The sequence below is a fragment of the Mesoplodon mirus genome (genome assembly GCF_964341445.2).
Source record: "Mesoplodon mirus genome assembly, chromosome: 2".
Classification (NCBI taxonomy): domain Eukaryota; kingdom Metazoa; phylum Chordata; class Mammalia; order Artiodactyla; family Ziphiidae; genus Mesoplodon; species Mesoplodon mirus.
In genome coordinates this window covers 219,474,133-219,491,956 of record NC_138977.1, presented here as the reverse complement: position 1 = coordinate 219,491,956, position 17,824 = coordinate 219,474,133, and the positions used below count along the sequence as shown (strand labels likewise).

Sequence of the window (17,824 nt, the reverse complement as noted above, 5' to 3'; positions counted from 1 at the left end):
ATTCTAGTCATCACCATCTTATCCATCAGGAAGGAGCAAAGAACATATCCAGGGCCAAATGTTTAAGAAATTGAAGTGGAAGTTCCAGATGTCACATTCCCTCATGTTTCTTTGGTAAACCTAATCACACAGCCCTACCTAGCATCAAAGAAGGCTGGGAAATGTAGTCCCTAGCCAGGCAACCAACCTCAGCTACACTTCTGTAGCTAGGAAGTGCAGTTCTTCCCTGGGAAAATTTTATATAGCCCTGGAAGGAGAGAACAGACTTTTTTTCAAAGTCTCAAGGAACAGATGAATCCTAAAGAAGAGTTAGGATAATGGTGGTAGAAGATCCTAAGAAGTAGAAGGCAACAAAGGTCAGATTGGAATAGGAAAAAGGGCTTTGGGAAAGATGTCCAAGAAAATAAAGTATATAAAATAGCTGATGTCTCTAAATATCTAGAGAGGAGATTTGGGCAATTGATGGAAAGTGTGCATTATCTATTCAGCAAATATTTATTGAGCATCTATGATGTCAGACACTGTTCTAGGTGCCGGGGAACAAGGCAGCATACAAATACCAAAATCATTGCTTTAAGGATCTGGTGGAAATTTTAGTGCAGCTGAGGCTGAATTTGTGATAAGTATATAGAAAACAAGCAAATGTTTAAAAGAAACTTGTACCCCATCCTGAGGCAACTACATTCAATTCTTTCTGCTGATTCTTTCTGTATTTCTATATTTTTAAATTAACACGATTACATGTCACTTCTGTTGCTTTTTTTCTCCTTTGCATTATGTGTTGACTTCTCAGATGAAAGATGAGGATTTTGCTCTTTTTGGTCTTCTTTGTCCTTATCACATATATGAATCCTATATATCCTCATCCCTCTAGCCTCCTAAAGTTAAATTATATGGACTGCCCTGGTGGTGCAGTGGATAAGAAGACTCTGCACTCCCAATGCAGGGGGCCCAGGTTCGATCCCTGGTCAGGGAACTAGATCCCACATGCGTGCCACAACTAAGAGTTTGCATGCCACAACTAAGAAGCCTGCCTGCCACAACTAAGACCCCGTGCAACCAAATAAATAAATTAAAAAATATTTTTAAAAATTATAATGTTGGTTAGATTACTATTCAAATTGTAACATTATTATGCTATTTAAACACTATTGATAGCCATGTCATGCAATAAATTGTGATTCTTTTAATTTTCTTTTCAAGCTTTTGTTTTCCTCCCTTTAAGGCTTGGAACACTTTTCCCTCATACTTTTCACCTAGCTAACTCTTATTTATCTTTCAAGTCCTAGTGTAAATGTCACATGTTCAAGAAATCCCTGAAGGATCCTTTCCCCACAAGACTCCCTCACTAGAATAGATAGTGCTGTTCATTCCTCTTATAGAACTTCACTTTTTCTTGCCTGGCACCTATCATGGTTGTAAATGAATAGTTATTTATTAATAAGTCTCTCACTGAACCGTACATACCATGAAGGCAGGGATGGTATCTCCCTTTTTTCACCCCAGTATTTCCAATGCCTTCGGTAATTACTTGTAGACAGGGTTACGTAACGTCCTCCTTAAAAATATGGACTTGCAGTGGGGGCAGAAGTGTGATTACCAGTGGTGGGAAGAGAAAACTTGCCATAGAGAAGTATTCTCATGGACCTGCCCTTGGCCTTTTACATTTTCATAACTACTTATTAGCAGTGTCAAAACATCTTGCCACAGGAAAATGAGAGGGTGAAATTATTCACATTATAAAGTAATTACATTTCAGTAGAATCACAGTGTCTCTTTAAGTAAAATCTGAGCAATTGTTTGCTTACAAATCACTGAATACAGAGGTAGAAACCAAAAGCTTAAGTGTTCCTAGCCACTGCTGAACTGGTATTCAGCTGCAATTTCATATAAAGTAAATCTGAAATGATCACAATTTAAAAGCAGATGTCCGGGATGTTCCCTGGTGGTCTAGTGGTTAAAAGTCTGTGCTTCCCATGCAGGGGGCAGGGGTTCGATCCCTGGTGGGGGAACTAAGGTCCCACATGCCCTGCCGTGCGGCCAAAGTTAAATGAATTAATAAATAAATAAAAGCAGATGTTCATGACATATATTTAATTTGTGTATTACTGGCCACAAAGCTAGAGAGGGGGTTTCTCCATTCAATACCAGGGACTTGGCAACCCCTCTGTTCAATGAATGAATGAATGAAGTGGTGGTCATGCTAAAAATTTGAAACAGCTCCCCCAAACTCACCAGAGCCAGATGTATGATATAGTACGCCAGTCATAGTTATCCCTGGGTATTAGTTGCAAGGAGTTGGTTCCAGGACCCCACGGATATCTGCGGATGCTCAAGTCCCTTATGTAAAATGGCATAGAACAGTGGCCCTGGGTGAGTGGCGCTCTATACCTGCAGTTTCTACATCTGTGGATTCAAACAACCTTGACCCCTGGATACCGGGTGCAGAATGTAATCAGTTCACGGTGACAAATGCAAAATAACCCCTTTTGCCCTAAGGAGGGCTTGAGACCTGAGTTCAGGTTCTCCAGCTCCCCACTTTCTAGACTCCATTCAGATCCTTCCATTAATACGCCGTATTTCAGCTGATGAGACTGGGATTTTCTCCGATATATTCCAGGCCTAGGGGCTGTTTCATTACAGAACTTGCATATTTCCCAAATTTCCTCATTCAAAGGTAACTGTTGACTTGATCTTTTGTGTGTGCTGATGCCACCGTCTTCATTCTGAGGGTGTCCTGACACACACGTCCTGTAGGAACCTCGCCAAAGCTCCTCGGCTGTTTCCAGCTTATAGGCAGACACAGGCCAGGGTATGTTTTCACAGTTATGAACTTGCCTCTCAATTAGGAACTACTCCCTCTGCAGTGCCTGGGATAACAGAAAGGGAGCTTGGGGTTTTTCAAAGTCCCCCTTATCTAAATGTACACCTTCCTCACTGGGGTAAGACTTGATCCATCTGACGGAAAGTCACTACATAGGGTTTCGGGCAGGAAATCAGAAAAAAGAGTTGCCATCAGCAAAAAAAAAAAAAAAAGGCACCAAGAGGACGCCATGAGGTGGGCGGACACCAAAGGCTGCTTTACATTCTAATTTTGCCCAGCGATAACTTTGAGGTCTCTTTGGGTTTGTGCTTTTGGGCTGTTGCAAAGCCTGTGTGTGCAAGGGCTCGAACTATAAATGTATAAACCGGACCTCGGAAGTTTCCCCGCTCGATCCTGCAGAGGGACACCCAGCAAAACACCTCCCTCGGCCCACGACGCCGGGCTCCGGATCCTGAAGCCGCGCCTGCCCTTCCTTTCGCCCGTTTCTAAGATGGCGGCCGCCCCGCCGCCGCGGCCCCGCCCCTCCCCGGCCCGCCCCCTCCCCCCTCCCCCCAGCAGGCCCGCCCCGCCTCCCCGCCGCGGGACCGCGCAGCGCGCTTCCGCCGCCCCTCCCCGCACGAGCTCCACCCAGGTCGCAGGCAGCGCGGTCGGCGGCGCCTATTTCCCGCCATTGTGCAAAGTGGCGGGTGGGAGCCCGTACGCGCCGCCTGCCCCTCTCCGGCAGCGCCTCGCTGCTGCCGTCACAACCGCTGTTTCTCTGAGGCGCGGGGAGGCCGGGCGGCCCGCGCCGCGAGGCTCACCCTGCGTGGGAGGGCGCGGGCGAGAAGCGGCCGAGCTAGCGAAGAGGAGCAGCGGCTCGGGACGCCGGGCCGCGCCGGCTCCGGCCCGTCTGCGAGATGCCCTGTGGGGAGGATTGGCTCAGCCACCCGCTGGGGATCGTGCAGGGCTTCTTCGGTGAGTGGCGGCGCCGGGGGAGGGCCGGGGGGCCCGCCGAGTTGACGGAGCCCCGGGCCCGGCCCCGCTGCGCGGCCCCACGCGGGGCTACCTCGAGGGCTCCCGCGGCCGAGACGGCCAGCCGGGCCTGCGCCGGCCGGCGCTCCACACCGCGGACTTCGGGATGCGGCTTCCCGGGCCCGGCCGCAGGTGCCTCCCACCTGCCCGATTCGCGATTAGCAAGCGGCCGAGGTTACGCCGCGAGGAGCGGGCGGGCGGGCGGCCGTGATTGACGGCCTCGCTTCCCTTCTTGGCCCTGCTGGCGGCCCGAGCCCCGCGTGCGGCAGAGCTCGGAGGGGCCCTTGAACCTTCGCGAGGGCCGGCGGAGATGGGGTGAAGGAAAAGCATTTTGCCTGGGGGAAGCCTGCAGGATATTTCAAAACTTCCGGTGTGTCGGGGGAGTACTCGCTCCCTCGCAGCAGAAGTTGGCTCTAACTCCTGTATTACACACATCCTCTCTTTTCGAGATAAGATTTAGTGTTAACAGCTTAATTTTTCTTTAAGGATGCCTTTAAAACCAGTCGGGTCTCCATCTCCTCTTGTGCCAGAGGTAGCAAGAAATGTTGAACTACTCAAACGCGCTCCTACATAGAAAGAGCTTAGAATGTGGCAGGCAAGCTTAGTAAATTTTAGCTGCAATTATTGTTAATGCCACTTTTCTGCTACGGAAAATTTAGGTTTGTTTGCAGTTAGTTAACTGGGCATTTTGGCCCCATCCCCCATGTCTTTTGCGCTTAGGAGTGGTGGACGCAAACCTGACCAGAAATCAGTGTGTTAGATCAGAACACCTGACGTGTCAGGAGGTAACTTAAACTTGTAGAGTGGCCTTCCTCACTTAAGTCGTTGTGGGATATTAGTGAGAACGCCTATTAAGAAGCTCAGTAGCCAAAACCAATGGCAGAAAATGTGTGTACTTCTTGCAGGAAGGGCTCACTCAGCAAATCTTCATTCATTTTCCTTATAATTTGAACTAGTTTAGTTAGCTGGTTTCCCAGGCTGCAACTAGAAGCTGCAAATTAGAAGAAGGCCTGGATAGGCAACCGGACTGTAGCCAGTGAACACCGACAACCTGATAAAGAAGAAATTTAAAACTATGCATATGTTAAAAAAAAATTTTTTTTTGAATCACTGTATATCCATCAAGGGTGCTTTTGAGGAAGGGGCATATATCTCTCCACTGAATCCTAGTGATTGATGTTCGTAATGAATACTGGAACTAATAATTGATTTCCAAAGTAATGGCCCCAAAATGTGGAGTGAAGATTAAGTTGCACAGTAGGTTTAAGAGGGTGCAGGGGCATAAATACTTTTTAGGAAAAATCTTTCAAAAGTAAGTTTTGGTGCTTAAAGGGTGAAGTTCCCGTTATTGATGTTTAGAAAATTTATTTATGAGAAATACCCCTATCCTAGTCTTGCTGGATCAATGAGATGATTTTATATTTGGTATATATTTGAATGTATTTGTGTCAGATTTTGTCTCCTGCGTGTATGATCCTAAGAGGCAGACGACTCATTATAGTACAAAAGGTGTAATTTGGATATAAAATATTGGCTTCACAGTATTTTGTAAAGTTTGTGTAGTGTTGTGGGAACCTGGACCTTGTGGATGTGTTTCCCTCCAGAATGTCTTATTCTCATACAGGTTGTGTCTTACAGAGAAAACAACTAATACTTACAGTCATGATGTTTTTGTAGAAGCTGTTCTGATGTATAGTATATATTTTTGCTATATTTTCCTATCACTGTGAATATATTGAATAACTTTATCATAACAGCATTTACAGGTATGTTTGTGTGAGAAGTAAGTGAGGTGTTAAACTTGTAGACTCTTTGGTTTAGTAGGAAATTGTTTTGAATCCATCTTTCCCCCAGATAGAAAAGGAATGCCCATCTGTTGTGGTTTATGAAGCCTTCTGGACCCCGCCCCTGCCCAGCTCTCAGACCTCATCACTATATTCCCCCTCATATTGAACCTTCTTTCAGTTCTTTGATTTTGAACCTTGCCTCTAGGCTTTCTGCATAGGCTGTTTCCTTTGCCTGGTCCCCACTTCCTCTCCCAGGGCCACTTTCCTGGCTAAATCTTACTCTTCCTTTGGGAACCTCAGTTAGGTACCTCCTGCTGCATGTAATTATGGGATCCTGTGTGGCCTGGAAATTAGCTTGTAAAGCATGTTATTGAAATCACTTGTTTCTTGGGTTCCTCGGCCGTATTTTAACCCTAGGAATTCAGGGCATGTAGGTGCTTTATTCACCTAGAATATACCTGTACATCAGAAGGGCTCCGTGAACATTTGCTGAGGAGAGGCAGTGGAAAGACTGATTAATCAATCAGAAATGGTATAAACTGTGGTGGTTACTGTGACCACAAATCTAAACTAAGGACAGTCCTGGTGGACATTGTATTGGTTCAGAGAATGCGATGTGATCGTACCAGGTATGAGTTACTCTCACATGCAAATCCTAATTCTTTTTTCTTGGTTTGGATAAGAAACTTTGAAATTCTCTTAGAGGCCAATCATAACTGTATGAATCATAATTCATCTTTGTGAACCAATCCATATTTTGAATTTGTATCTGCCATATTACAATTGTTCGTATGTAAATTTTTTCCTATAAGCCTTCATAAAATGCCTTTTATGTTTCTGTACCAGTTTCTAAAAGATTTTATATGTAGAATCTTGAGGTCCAAAGGCTTAAGATTTAGGAATATTTTATTGGGCTCTGTTATGTGCATAATGCTGATGGTTCAGTCCCCACAGTGATTGTTCATTTACTGACCCATATTAAATTGCTTCCCTTAAACAAAAGCAGGAATCTTAGATGAGAAAAAGTTTTGTATACTTCTTTTTCTTTTAATCATTTTTTATTTTAAAGAAGGAGTTTTTTTCACTTGAATTAATAACTGCTGTTAATTTCAGAAAAGTAGGAATGCTTATCAACTGATTCTTTATGTACTCTTCAGATTGCTGGTTGGGTCAAGATCATTAGTTTTGATTATATTCAAGGCACTTTGGTCATATCTAACAGAGCTAGAACTAGACTAGCTCATGAAAAAAAGGACATTGGTGTGTGGAGGAGGGAAAGGAGTAGTATTTTATCACTAGCATTTTAGAGAATTTAAAGCAATAATAAAATCATCTAAAAGTCTGTCTGCTTTTTTATTGTCACCATGACTCTGTACTGACAGTTCACCCCCTTTTGTCTGTACCCACCTTCGATCTCTCCTACCACCTGGCCCTTGTTAGACCACTGAAAAAAAATGATTTGTTATAAGGCTATAAAACCCAAAGGCAGGGAGCGTGGCTTGGTATCCCAAGAGACTACTGAATGGAATTGGAAAACTAGCAGGAATCCAACCAAGCAGCGCTTCGCAGTTTTTCTCCCTTAGGCTATGTTCATCTCTGCACGTAAACTTTATCTTTCTCTATTCCACAGCTCCCAGTTTCGCCTGTCAGTTCCAACCCACTCGAGCTAGCATCTTTATCTTAATCCCAGATTCCAGGGTTAGAGAATTTGATTGGCCCACCATGGAGTCAGGGGTCCACTAGTCAGCTATGGCCGGGGCAGTGTTATGTAGGATAGTCGTAACTATTGAGACCCATACCTCAGCAGTGGGGGACGTTCTCAGGGAAGAAGAATGGATTGGGCAGCTGTGGCAAAAGCATAAATACATATATATCTATACATGTGCATATGTGGAGATATATATACATGTACATATATGAATTTTAAAATTATTGAATAATAACTTGAATGGGGTTTAAAACAGCCGGCATGATAGTATTCAATGAAGAGTAGAAGTATACTGCTCTTCTCCCACTGAGGTCACCAGTTTTAACTGTTTCCGAGTACAGTTCTTTTTTCTTCATTGAGATATAACATAAAATTCACTGTTTTAAAATGTACAGTTCAGTGGCTTTTATTATGTTCACTGTGAGTACAGTTTATCACCACATCGTTTCCATCAGCCCAGAAAGAAGCCCCATATCTGTTAGCAGCCACTCCCAGTTGCCCCCTCCTCCCTCCTCTTGCAACCACTAATTTACTTCTGTCTATGGTTTACCTAATCTGGACATTTCATATAAATGGACTCATAACTTGTGGCCTTTTGTGTCTGGTTTCTTTAACTTAGCATAATGTTACCGAGGTTCATCTATGTTGGAGCATGTATCAGTACTGTGTTCCTTTTTATGACCAAAACTAATATTCCATAGTATGGATATACCATATTTTGTTGATTCATTTATCCATAGGTGAACACTTGGCTATTGTGAATAGTGCTGCTATAAACATTCATGTACAAGGTTTTGTGTGGATATATGTTTTCAGTTCTCTTGGGAATATGCCTCAGAGTGGGATGGCTGGGCCACCTGGTAATTTTATGCTGGAACTTTTTCCCAAAGTGTGTGCACCATTGTACACTTCCACCAGCAATGTATGAGGGTCCCAGTTTCTCCAGTCCACTTCCAACACTTGTTATGATCTGTTTTATTAGTAATAGCCATCCTAACGGGGGTGAACTGGTATCTCGTTGTGATTTTGATTTATATTACTGTAATAATAATAGTATAATAGTGTCTTTTCATATACATATAGGCCATTTATAGATCTCATTTGGAGAATTGTCTCTTCAAGTTCTTTGCAGGTTTTTATTGATATTTTTATTTTTCTTGGCCATGCCACGCAGCTTGCAGGATCTTAGTTTCCCGACCAGGGATTGAGCCTGTGCCCTCGGCAGTGAAAGCACAGAGCCCCTAACCACTGGACTGCCAGGGAATTCCCCTTTGCAGATTTTAAATTGGGGTTTTGTCTTTTACTGTTGAGTTATAAGAGTTCTTTATATATTCTGAATATTAGACCCTTATCAGATATATGATTTGGAAATATTTTCTACCATTCTATAAATTGTCTTTTCACTTTCTTGATAGTGTCTTCTGATGCAAATTTTTAATTTTGATGATGTCCAGTTTATCTCTTTTTCCTTTAGTTGCTTATGCTTTTGGTGTCATATTTAGGAAACCATTGTCTGATGCAAGGTCACAAAGATTAACACCTATGTTCTTTCTAACAATTTTTAAGTTTTAGCTCCTTACATTGAGGCCTTGGATCCATTTTTTTTTTTTTTTTTTTTTTTTTTTTTTTTTTTTTGTGGTACACGGGCCTCTCACTGTTTGTTGTGGCCTCTTCCATTGTGGAGCGCAGGCTCCGGAAGCGCAGGCTCAGCGGCCATGGCTCACGGGCCCAGCCGCTCCGCGGCATGTGGGATCCTCCTGGATTGGGGCACGAACTCGTGTCCCCTGCATCGGCAGGTGGGCTCTCAACCACTGCGCCACCAGGGAAGCCCTTGGATCCATTTTGAATTAATTTTTGTATATGGTATGAGTTAGGGATCCGAATTCATTCTTTAGCATGTGGATATCTAGTTGTCCCAGCACCTTGTGTGTGTGTGTGTGTGTGTTTTAACATTTACCAGTTTATTTTGAAGGATATCATAAAGGATGCAGATGAAGAGGTACATAGGGCAAGGTGTGGAAGGGTCCCTTGTGGAAGAGCTTCTGTCTCCATGGAACTTGGGTGCGCTATCCTTTCAGTATGTGGTTGTGTTCACCAATCTGGAAGCCCCACAGCACTGTTTGTTGAAAAGACTATTCTTCCCCTACTGAATGGGTTTGGCAACTTTGTTTAAAAAATGTGTATGTGTGTGTATCAGTTGACCATAGATGTATAGCTTTATTTCTGAACTCTCAATTTCATTCCATTGATCTATATGTTTACCCTTCTGCCAGTACTATGTTATCTTGATTACTGTAGGTTTGTAGTAAATTTTTTTTTTTTTGCAGAATAATTCTTTATTTTATTTTATTTTAATTTTTGGCTGTGTTGGGTCTTCGTTTTTTTGTGAGGGCTTTCTCCAGTTGCGGCAAGCGGGGGCCACTCTTCATCGCGGTGCGCCGACTTCTTCACTATCGCAGCCTCTCTTGTTGGCGGAGCACAGGCTCCAGATGGCGCAGGCTCAGTAGATGTGGCTCACGGGCCTAGTTGCTCCACGGCATGTGGGATCTTCCCAAACCAGGGCTCGAACCCGTGTCCCCTGCATTGGCAGGCAGATTCTCAACCACCGCGCCAGCAGGGAAGCCCTGTAGTAAGTTTTGAAGTGATGTGTGAGTCCTCCAAATTTGTTCCTTTTTTTTTTTTTTTAAAGATTATCTTGGCTCTTCAGAATCCCTTGTTTTTCCATATGAATTTAGGATCAGTCTGTCATTGCTGCAAAAAAAAAGCAGTTGGCATTTTGATAGCGATTGCATTGAATCTGTAGTGTGTTTAGTTCTTTTGGTAATAGAGAATAGTAAAGATCACAGATTCTATGGAATAGGGAGGGTGGGAGGGAGACGCAAGAGGGAGGAGATATGGGGATATATGTATATGTATAGCTGATTCACTTTGTTATAAAGCAGAAACTAACACACCATTGTAAAGCAGTTATACTCTAATAAAGATGTTAAAACAAAAAACAAACAAAAAAAAGATTACAGATTCTAGAGCCAGACTGCTTCTTAACTACAGGGCCATACCCAGGATATGTGTCTATAATCATTTTTTAATACCTCCCTTCTTTATACTACAGAATTATTTTCAGTAATAATCATGAAATAAAGCTGTATGCAGTGCTTAAGGTAATTACATATTTTCAAAATAGATCTAGACATTGCTTCTATCAACTTCTCCCTGCCCATTTTAGAATTTTTTCTTGTTGTTGAGTTCTGTTATGTTGATGTTGTTTCATGTTGGTATGGGTACCACACTTTAGATTTGAATAAGTTTGTATTAATTGTATAATTAATGAACTCTTTGTATTAAGAATAACTTATCAAGTTTCTGCAGACAAAACTCAACTGTTTACTTGGTAGTATTTATACCTACCTAATAGTTTGAATTTTGGTCTTTTAGTTATAATAGTTTGATATAATAATATTTTATATAAGTTTGATATAGTTTGATATAATAGTTTGATATAAATATATATATTGATATAATATTTTGATATATATTTGATATATATATTTGATATATATTTGATATAATAATATTTTATATAAAGAATTGTCCGATGACTAATAAGTGAATTTTGATAAAACTGAAACATCTGCAAAAGACACAAATTAGAGAGATACCAAATCTTTCCACTGATGTTACTAACATATTTTCATAATTCATTCTTTAGCTTTAAAACAAATAGACATTTAAGAAAAATACATTTCAATTTTAAGATATGATTCAGATTCAGTAAAATTTTCACGTATGAGTAAAATTTGCGCCTACTGCACCTCTCACTTCTCACTGTTTCACTGATTTATTAAACACAACAATTCCATCAAGTTGTCCCATGGAAGATAGAATTGAAGTAACTCAAGTTCTCCTTCTTCATCTTTACAATCACTGGGTTATTGTTTGTTTATTTAAAATCTTTTGTATACATGTAGGACTCTAGAGTACCACAGGGCTTGGGGGAGACTAACTGCTCTAACCAAGTTTGGACTGTTGTGTACCACTTAGAAGTTTACTATCCAAACATATTCATGTAGCTGTGTCTGTGTTGGGAGCCAAGTGTGTAACTGAGGATTCTTCAAATTAACTTCTATGTAGAATGCAATATTCATTAAAGGTTAAGTAGTAAAAATGTGCTAATTTGACACTACCACATATATTACTAAAACTCAGCAGTAGTTTTAGTTGCGTTCCCACAATTGTTTGGGATCAATACCAACAAAAGATTTTCCAAGGAAGAATATTTTATCACTGACATTGTTTAGAATTGCCAATTCAGAGTGATGGTAGAAGCAGAATGAATTTTAGTTGGTTTTATTATTTTGAAATTCTCTGCAGGAAATGTATCTCTTATTGCTAGCACTTAGGGTAGACTACTCCTACCACTTCTGTAGTAGGTCACTGCTTGGCCCCTCTTACTTCCTAACTTTGAGTGTGAACATGTCAAATTAATGAACCTTTCTTTACCTCAATTTTATCATCTGTAAAATGGGACTAATAAGAGAATCCATTTCTTAAGCCTGTTAAAAGGATTAAATGAGATAATGCATATAAAGTGCTTAGAATAGTGCCTGGCACAGTCTTTTAAGTGTTCACTAAACATTAGCTACTATACTTTGGTAAAATTTATAATTTACAACCATTATTCTAAACAATATATGTTTTACTTCCATTTGAGTCTCAATGTGTACTTTTCCCCCCATCCTCGTTTTTGAAGACTTCTTTAGAGCTGTTTTAAGTTCACCACAAAATTGAGCAGAAGACAGAGATTTCCCAAATACCTCCTGCCCCACACATGCATAGCCCCCTCCCTGTTACCAACATCTACTACCAGGGTGGTACATTTGTTACAATTGGTGAACCTACACTGACACATCGTTATCACCCAAAGTCCATAGTTTACATTATGGTTCATTCTTGGTGGTGTATATTCTGTCGCTTTGGACAAATGTATAATGATATGTACATACATGCATTCATCATAGTAGCATACAGGATAGTTTCCGTGCCCTAAAAATCCTCTGCGCTCTGCCTGTTAATCGTCCTCTCCCCTCTAACCCCTGGCAACCACTGATCTGTTTTTTTACTGTCTCCATAGCTTTTTTTTTTGCCTTTTCCAGAATGTTATATAGTTGGAATCATATACTATGTAGCTTTTTCAGATCGGCTCCATTCACTTGTGATATGCATTTAAGTTTCCTCCATGTGTTTTCCTAGCTTGATAAGTACATTTCTTTTTGGCACTACATTCCATTGTCTGGGTATACCACAATTTACTTATCCATTCACCTAGTGGAGGACATCTTACTTGCTTCTAAGTTTTGGCAGTTACAAGTAAAAACTGCTATAAACATTTGTGTATAGGTTTTTTGTGGACATAAGTTTTCAACTCCTTTGGATAAGTACCACGGAGTGCCATTGGTACGGGTAGAGTATGTTTAGTTTTATATGAAACTGCCAAACTGTCTTCCAGAGTTGCTGTACTATTTTGCATTCCCTCCAGCAAAGAATGAGAGTTCCTCTTGTTCCACATCCTCTCCAGCATTTGTTAGTATCCTGGATTTTGGAGTGTAGAGGTAGCTCATTGTTGCTTTAATTTGCGTTACCCTAATGACATACAGTGTGGTGTATCTTTTGCTTATTTGCCACCTGTATATATTCTTTTTTTTAAATATCTTTATTGGAGTATAATTGCTTGACAGTGGTGTGTTAGTTTCTGCTTTATAACAAAATGGATCAGCTATACATGTACATATATCCCCATATCTCCTCCCTAGTGCGTCTCCCTCCCACCCTCCCTATTCTACCCCTCTAGGTGGTCACAATGTATACATTCTTTGGTGCAGTGTCTGTTCAGGTCTTTGGCGCATTTCTTAATTGGGTTGTTCATTTTCTTATTGAGTTTTAAGGGTTCTTTGTTCTCCAACTTTGTTCTTTGTTCTTCTTCACTATTGCTGGCCATTCTGGGTCTCTTGCTTCTCTATAACTTTAGATTCAGTTTGTCAGTATGCACAAAATAACTTGTTGGGATTTGATTGGAATTGCATTGAATGTATAGATCAAGTTGGGAAAAACCAACATCTTGAAAATATTGAGTCTTCCTCTCCATGAACATGGACTGTCTCTCCATTTATTGAGTTCTTCTTTGATTTCTTTTGAGTTTTGTAGCTTTCCTCCTATAGATCTTATACATATTTTGTTAGATTTATACCCAAGAACTTAATTTTGGGGAATGCTACTACAAATGATACTATGTTTTTAATTCAAATTCTACTTGTTCACTGGGAATACATAGGAAAAGTGATTGACTTTTGTATGTTAGCCTTGCATTCTGTAACCTTGTTTTAATAGCTTATTAGTGCCAGGAGGGTTTTTGTGTTGATTCTTTTGAGCATTCTACATGGAAAATCATGTCATCTGCAAACAGAGTTTTATTATTTCCTTTTCCTATCCATATACCTTTATTTCCCTTCCTTGTCTTAGTGCATTAGCTAGGACTCCAGTAACATGTTGAAAAGGAGTGGTGAGAGAGGGGGCATCCTTACCTTGTTCCCGTTCTTAGTGGAAAAGCTTCTGGTTTCTTCTCACTTATACTATTTTTAATGCTTCTGTTGCTTTCCTTTTAGATTTACAGGCATGTTCTTTTTTCCTCCAACAATTTTAGATACTAATTCAAGTCTTTCACTGAGGAAATTAGTGTCTCTTTACTGCCCTCCATTGCTTCTACCCAATTTGTGTCAGTCATTGTATATTACCAAAGTTGATAATATTTATATTCTGTATGTGACTATAATTTGTGCTTTGTCTGATCATGTTAGAAAGGTTAAAAATCAGAGTAAATGAACTACTGAATATAACCAAAAAGAAATACATGGATATAGAGAGCAAACTAGTGGTTACCAGTGGGGAGGAGGAAGGAAGGAGCGACAAAATGGGGGTAGGAGATTAAGAGGTACAAACTACCATGTATAAATAAGTAAGCTGAAGTACAATCTTATCATTAAATTATTTTGGTTTAAGAATAGTCTTTTAAGAACAAGGTCAAATCATTTCTCTTAAACCCCAAGGTTTAGTATCAAGCGATAATTTACAGTTTTTCATAATAAAATAGATCTTGGACTTCATCAGATGCTTGGTTCTGTATCCCCCAAGAAGGTCATTTTTTTTTCTTTAATCTTTTAATGTGGCAGATTACACTAATAGATTTTCTAATAACAAACTGTTTTGCATTATTGGGATAAAAGTACTGCTTGAACATGATTTTTTAAATATATATTCCATTGGATTCAGAAGTTAATAGTTTATATAGGAGTTTTGCTTCTTTATCTTTTGTGAAGTTGTCCTGAAACTGCAGAGTTTTCTGGACTTGGGACTTCATGGGATTGGGAGGAAGGATTAGCTACTGTTTTTTTTTTTTGTTTCTCTCATTGATATCGGACCTACAATTTTTTTTTGACCAAATTGTGATAAAAATAAGAACTCAGTCTTCTAATCTGGTGCCAATTTTGGCAACTTGTATTTTTTCAGAAATCTATCCATTTTATCTGAACTTTCAAAATTATTAGTTCATACTTCATGATATTGTATATAGTTTTTAGTATTTATAGCATTTCTCCTTTTAAAGTTTTGTTATTTTTTCCTTATAGTTTTGTGTCTTATTTGTATCCTGTTCTTTTTATTTATTTGTATATTTTATTTTTCTTTTTATCTTTTTCTCCTGTACAGGCATGCCAGAAAATTTGTCTGTCTTAATATTAATCATTTGTATTGGTGTTTTTGTTCTCCATTCCATTGATGTCTGCCCTTAGCTTTATTTCCTTTCTTACTCTTTGGTTTGTTCTATTGCTCTTTTTTTTAATTAAAAATTTTTTTCTTTTAAATTAATTTATTTTTTGGCTGCATTGGGTCTTTGTTGCTGCGTGCGGGCTTTCTCTAGTTGTGGTGAGCAGGGGCTGCTCTTTGTTGCGGTGCACAGGCTTCTCATTGTGGTGGCTTCTCTTGTCATGGAGCGGGGGCTCTAGGCGCACGGGCTTCAGTAATTGTGGCAAGTGGGCTCAGTAGTTGTGGCTCACAGGCTCTAGAGCGCAGACTCAGTAGTTGTGGTGCACGGGCTTAGTTGCTCTGCGGTATGTTGGATCTTCCCGGACCAGGGCTCAAACCCGTGTCCCCTGAATTGGCAGGCGGATTCTTAACCACTGCGCCACCAGGGAAGTCCCTATTGCTCTTTTTTTAGTTTCTTAACTTGAATGCTAATAAACTCATCTATTTCCATTCTCTCTTGGTATTTGATTAATGTGTTAAAATCTGTAACTTTCTTCCTAAACACCACTTAGTAGCCCACAGATATTAACCTGTACAGCTTTCTTTGTCATCCAGGAGTATTTGATAATTATCACTCCATATTCCTTTCTAAACTGAGGATTTTTTAATAGTATAAGTTTATTTGTTTTTTCTTAAATCATCAAGGACATGAGGATGCAGTTGTTTTAAGCTTTCCTTTTGTTATTGAGTTCTTACCTTGTCACATTTTGGTCAGAAAACATATTGTATGTTTCATATCTATTGAGGTTTCCTTCGTGGCTAGTACATAGAACTTTTTGTGAATGTCCTGTGTACTTAAAAAATACACTCTCTGTTTGGATATTTATATATTTATTAGAGAACTTATTACTTATTCATATTTGCTATATTATTTGTTTTTGTGTTTTATGCTTAATTTATGTTTCTGAGAGAGCTGTGGAAAAGTCTAATTGTGATTGCTGTTTTATTTTTTTTCTCTTTAGTTTTGAAAGTTGTTGCTTTATGTGTTTTTGAGGCTATGTTGTCAGGTATGTATGTATCTTATTTTCTTAAGCAGTAGTGTGTTAAAATTTAATTTACTTATATTTGTATTATTGCATTTTCTCCCCATTGAAGAGAATTTTGACATCATTTTCACTAAGTTCTCCCAGCATTTTATTCACATCATTTTTTTACTCCAGACTGTTATCTTTTCGTGGATGTTCTTTAATGAGCCTGTTGAATCACTCCTTTAATTTGTGTCAGTTGCTTTTTAGGTTTGTTGCTTAGTTTTCATACTGGGATTTTTTTTTCCATTGCGTTCATGAATTCTGTTGTTTCTTGGATCCTGTGTCTACCTCTTTATTAAATTTTAAATTATTTTTAGGAAAGTTTGTGTGAGAAGAGAATAAGAGGCGCATTACATAATGATAAAATAGTCAATTCACCAAGAAGACCTAAATGTAAATACACTTAGCAAGAGTTTCAAAATACAAGCAGAAACTGACAGAACTAGAAGGAGAAATAGACAAGTCTGCAATTATAGTCAGACATGCTACTACTCTTCTCAGAACTGTACCAGAACTAGTGGAGAGAAAAGCAGCAAGGATATAGAACACCATCAGTCAAATAGATCTCACTATTGTAGAACCCTCTACTTAACAACAGCAGAATACACATTCCTTTCAAGTGCACATGGAACATTCATTCACCAAGGTAAACCACATCCTAAGTCATAAAACAAATATTTAACAAACCTAAGAGAATTGGAATCATCAAAGTATGTTCTCTGACCATAATGTAATTAGAATAGAAATCAGTAACGGATAACAAGAAATTCAGACTTGTGAAAATAACATTCTGAACAATTTGTGGATCAAAAAGAAGTCACAAGGGAAATTTTAAAATATTTTGAACTAAAGGAAAATGACAACACAACATATCAAAATTTGTGAGATAAGCCAAAGATATACTGAGAGACTTTAAGGGCATTTATTAGAAGAGAAGAAAGGTCTCAAACCAATAATTTAAGCTTATACTTCATGAAACTAGAAAAGAAGAGCAAAATAAACCCAAATCATACAGAACAAAGGAAATAATATAGAGCAGAAATGAATGAAGTTGAAAACAGAAGAAAAAGAAAATCAGTGAAACCCAAAGCTCGTTGGGCGTTTTGTTGTTTTTTTACCCAAAAAGATCAATAAAATTCATATGCACCTTCAGACTGGCAAAGAAAAAAAAAAGGAAGACAAAGATTACTGACATCAGGAACAAAATGGGAGATACCATTAGGGACATGTGAAAGAATAGTATAGACACGAAAAGAATAATACAGCTCTATGGATATAAATTGAACGACTTGGATGAAATCTACCAATTCCTTAAAAAACACCCTATTAATTTCCTATTTCTTTTGTAACAACCACAAATTTAGTTGTTTAAAACAACATAAATTAATTTTTTTATTACAGTAGAGTTGATTTACAATGTTGTGTTAATTTCTGCTGTATAGCAAAGTGATTCAGATATAGATATAGATATATATACATTCTTTTTTATATTCTTTTCTGTTATGGTTTACAAAAGATATTGAATATAGTTCCCTGTGCTATACAGTAGGACCTTGTTGTTTATCTATTCTATGTATACTGTTTCACATCTGCTAATCCCAAACTCCCAATC

The 17,824-nt window shown here is 39.2% G+C and overlaps 1 protein-coding gene across 2 annotated transcripts in view; it reads left to right on the top strand.

Moving 5' to 3' along the window:
• The first annotated feature begins 3,427 nt into the window (after positions 1-3,427).
• Positions 3,428-17,824, top strand: part of MCMBP (minichromosome maintenance complex binding protein) — a 63,600-nt gene continuing 49,203 nt past the window's right edge. For both annotated transcript variants that reach the window (XM_082601718.1, XM_082601717.1), the window contains exon 1: positions 3,428-3,778. In XM_082601718.1, the coding sequence (XP_082457844.1) occupies positions 3,721-3,778 (58 nt within the window). In that variant the 5' untranslated portion in view covers positions 3,428-3,720. The remainder of the gene's footprint in view (positions 3,779-17,824) is intronic.